Source organism: Periplaneta americana, unplaced genomic scaffold (genome assembly GCF_040183065.1).
Source record: "Periplaneta americana isolate PAMFEO1 unplaced genomic scaffold, P.americana_PAMFEO1_priV1 scaffold_85, whole genome shotgun sequence".
Classification (NCBI taxonomy): domain Eukaryota; kingdom Metazoa; phylum Arthropoda; class Insecta; order Blattodea; family Blattidae; genus Periplaneta; species Periplaneta americana.
The window spans coordinates 136,614-141,007 of NW_027185566.1; the positions used below are offsets into that span (position 1 = coordinate 136,614).

Sequence of the window (4,394 nt, forward strand, 5' to 3'; positions counted from 1 at the left end):
TGTGCAAGTTTACTTAAAATCAGAAGAATTTACTTTAAGTATAGACGATTCACACCTATATGACACAACTCAGGACTTTATTTATCCTAAGATGTCTGTCTATGATGAAAGACCTGTGTACATTTTGGTGACTCTCAGACAAAAGTCTGATATTTTGGGATTTCCTTCATGGGTTTATTTTTTAACCCATGTTCCAGTTATGTTTCAATACGCGGTCATTCAGTACCATATCTATCATTCAGAAAACCCTATTTCCAATGGAATTTTAGAAAGCTATACACCTAACCAGGCTTTTTTAAGAGAGCAATTACAACAATCTTTTTTACAAACTCATGGGGAATATTGTTTTTCTATTCCTCAAGGAAAGATGTATTCCGTCCCAGAAAGTACTCTCCTTTATTACCCAGTCATGCCTTGTAAAGATATTTGAGACGAAAATTGATTTAGCAGTACTAGGAAGTATACTTGTAATTTGGAGCTTCAGAGTAAAACGAGAAACAAAAATTTATTTCTTTTTGTTTAAAATAAATTTTGCAGACATTCGAACATACTGTGTTAGAGGTTCTCTGTTGGATAGCACTAGTAAATCTTTATAATATCTGAATGTTTGGAATCCAATGATAGAAACTAACCTAAGTTTTTTACCAAGGCTCATTTTTTGGTGATAGTGGTTATACTGATATAACAAAAATCCTAAATTTGCACGAAATACTGTATAAAAATTTTCTTTCAGTTCAAGATTTTTAACTATGGAGTATAGCTTTTTACTCAATGCAATTGCTGTTGTCCAGTTATTTTTTATATTATCATAGTTAGCCAGTCTATGAGATGCAGATGGTCTATTGTCATAATAGTATACTGCTGTGGGTAAAAAATGTATTTCGAATATTTTTTGATCTACAAATTGCAAGTTAAAAAGGTTAATTTGAATGTCTAGATCTTCAAAAGCAAAAATGTCCATGCAAGATTCTTTTGGAAGTTTTTGAAGTATTGATGTTTTTATGACACGTAAAGTGAGTATATGATTTTTAAATGCAAAATCAAAATTTTTTTTTAAAGGAGACTGTTCTACAAAATCTTGTGCTTGCCAAAGATTAGCAGTCGTCCAAGACGACGAATTTACATAACACGTATTGGGAACGATAATATCCGTACTAGGGTTACTATGCAAAAATTTGTTAATTTCTTTAATAGCTAACTTATCTATAAAATCGTCATCGTCATGAAAAGTTACATAAGGTGTTTTAGCCGTATGTGCGTATTTGAGCCTTAAAAATCCACTGTAATGCTTTTTATCCGTACGATATAATGTTATATTTTCGTGCCTATGGATATATTTTTCTAACTCTAATCTAGTCCAATCATCCAAAAAATTGTCAATAATTATCAAATCAAAATTTTTATCTATCTGAGAAGAGAGCCCTTCAAAATACCTCGCCATATACTTGGATTTGTCTTGTATAGGATCAGATCTGTTTGAGAAAATAGTGACAATAGTTACAAGCGGAATAGAACTCATACACTTTACCCTGTATTATTTTGTGTTTTGTCAGTGAGGTTGATATTTCTTTTGTTCTTGAAAAATAAATGACATCACAATGTTGTTTAAAAAAATCAAAGCGTCCGTACCAGTCATCCCCCATAAATACCACATCGATATTGTACATTTTTACATAGTGTTCTTTCAATTCTAGACTTTCTTCTAAAAATACGAAATCCACATACCTTATGGAGGATACAATAACCATTCTATCATTTTCACTATAAACTGGATATGTAGCTTTTTTTAAAATTTAGTTTATTGTATGACACCTACAAAAAGATAATCAACCATTTCTTTGGCTCGTTTTAATATATCAATATGCCCGATGTGGAGTAAATCGTATGTTCCAAAAGTAACACCATTTCTATATTTTTTCATGTACGCTCCAAATACACCCGCAAATTTAATAAAAAATTGGTATTATTCAAAATATTATTTGCCTTGTCCATTTATGAAGTAAACAATCCTGCGAATTTGAAATTATATTAGTTTTTATTCTAGAATATTAAAACTCATTTTTGGTGAGTATTTCGTTAATAGCGTGGAGATACTGCAACACATTTTTAGGAGAAGCCAAGCTGATTTCGTGACTGACTTTATTGGCTTCTATTCTCAAGTGAGTAAGAATATTGAGGGACTCTTCAGAAAGAGCAATTTTACTTTGGATATAGTTCAAATATTCGTAAAAAGATTCATGTGGGTCGTCTCCTAGATGAATAGCGATATGAACGAGCATTTTTCTCATTAGAAGTATAGTTGCTGTAAAACATGACTCTTTAAGACATACAATGATTTCTTGGTAGATAGGGCTGATATTGTCGGGAATATTTTTCAGCAATAGAGCCGAAATTTGAGCCTTTTCTATGGTGTCTTTCCAGTTTTTGGGCATTGTATTATCGTTTTTTAAATTCATATTTTTCAAGCTTCATTTTTTTGTTCCTTGTGAAAAAGGTTTTGTTTATTCTGAAGTTCCGTGTAAATTTTACCTGATATTGAACAAAAAAGGACAAGTAAAATGTTTGAAAGTTTACAAACAAAACTCGGCGGTATTTTTAAAACTTTACGAGGAAATTCTAAAATAACGGAAAATAATATAGTAGATGGGATCAAAGAAATCAGACTGGCTCTGTTGGAAGCGGATGTGAATTATCAGGTAGTTAAAGATTTGGAACAAAAACTTATCCATCGTGTTCTGGGTGAAAAAGTCTACCAAAATGTAGAACCAGTGGAGCAGTTTTATAAAATTGTGTATGATGAATTAGTAGCTCTCTTAGGTAATGAGACTCAGGAAAAACTTAACCTTCCTAAGGGGGAGTTGGGGGTGGTTCTTCTTGTTGGTTTACAAGGTAGCGGAAAAACCACTACAGCGGCTAAACTTGCGTTCAAGTTGAAAAAAGAAACTTCTGTTTTACTTATAGCTGCGGATGTTTATCGTCCTTCTGCAAAAGATCAACTGCGAGTTTTATCAGAACAGGTAGGAGTTGCCTTTTATACTGAAGATCATAATAATGCTCGTAAAATAGTGGAAAATGGTTTAAAATACGCAAAAAAAAATCTTATTCAAGTAGCTATAGTAGATACAGCGGGTCGTCTCCACTTAGATGAGGAGTTGATGAAAGAAATTAAAGATATCAAAAAAATTTCTAAACCCCAAGAAATCTTTTTTGTTGCAGATTCTATGATGGGACAAAATGCTATTTCTGTAGCGGCAGCGTTTAATCAATCTGTGGATATAACGGGAGTAGTTTTGACTAAATTTGATAGTGATGCTAAGGCAGGGGCGGCTCTTTCTATAAAACAAATTACTGGTAAACCTATTCGTTATATTGGTGTTGGAGAGAAGTTATCCGATTTAGATGTTTTTTATCCTGATAGGATTGTAGGGCGAATTTTAGGACGAGGAGACATTTTGACTCTTGTGGAAAAAACCCAACAGATTATTGAGGAAAAAGATGCTGAAGAAATGAGCAAAAGAATGATGGCAGGTCAATTAGATTTAAATGACTTTCTAAAACAGATCCAAATGATGAGAAAAATGGGAGGATTAGGCAGTATTATAAAAATGTTGCCCATGATGCCTGCAAATCTGAAGAGTGCCGATCCAGAAAGAATGAACAAAGAATTTGGAAAAATGGAGTCTATGATTTTTTCTATGACCCGAAAAGAACGTAAAAATTATAAAATCATAGAGTCCAGCCGAAAAAGGAGGATTGCCAAGGGGTCTGGACATACTATGAGGGATATTACTCTTTTTATGGAACAATTTCAGAAAATGGGTAAGATGGTTAAGAAGTTTTCTAAAAATGCAAAATTATTTGGAAATCCAGGTTCAGAAGAGTTAAATTTAGACCCTAATTCCTTGGCAAAAAATTTTCCAGATGACATTGCCAATTTTAAAAACTGGATGAAGTAGGAGGTCTTATGGTTGTTATTCGTCTTAAAAGAATGGGAAAGAAAAAAAATCCATTTTATCGTGTTGTTGTAGCTGACTCCAAAAATAGGAGAGATGGTAAAGTTATAGAAGAATTGGGTTATTATAGTCCTAAAGTTTCTGCTAAAGATAAGGTGATTCAGCCAGTCCATTTAAATGCAGAGAGTTATAAAAGATGGGTAGATAGAGGAGCTTGTCCTTCAGAAGCTGTTCAAGTGATTGTTAAACAGCTAGGTATTGTATAAATCTGTTACTAAAAAAGTAGAGGAGAAGGAGTTCTTATATGCCCTCAGTTCAAGAATTTGTTGAATATATTGTTAAAGCTATTGTAGATCACCCAGATGATGTTAAAATAAAAGTTGTAGAAGGAGCACACTCCACCATATTGGAGCTCTCCGTTAATCCAGAAGATATTGCTAA

At 32.8% G+C, this 4,394-nt stretch overlaps 1 protein-coding gene across 1 annotated transcript; it reads left to right on the forward strand.

The window, feature by feature from the left end:
• The first annotated feature begins 2,558 nt into the window (after positions 1-2,558).
• On the forward strand, positions 2,559-3,956 carry LOC138694242 (signal recognition particle protein-like). The gene has a single exon (XM_069817771.1). It carries the CDS (start codon positions 2,559-2,561, stop codon positions 3,954-3,956), a length of 1,398 nt encoding a protein of 465 aa, XP_069673872.1.
• Positions 3,957-4,394: the final 438 nt, after the last annotated feature.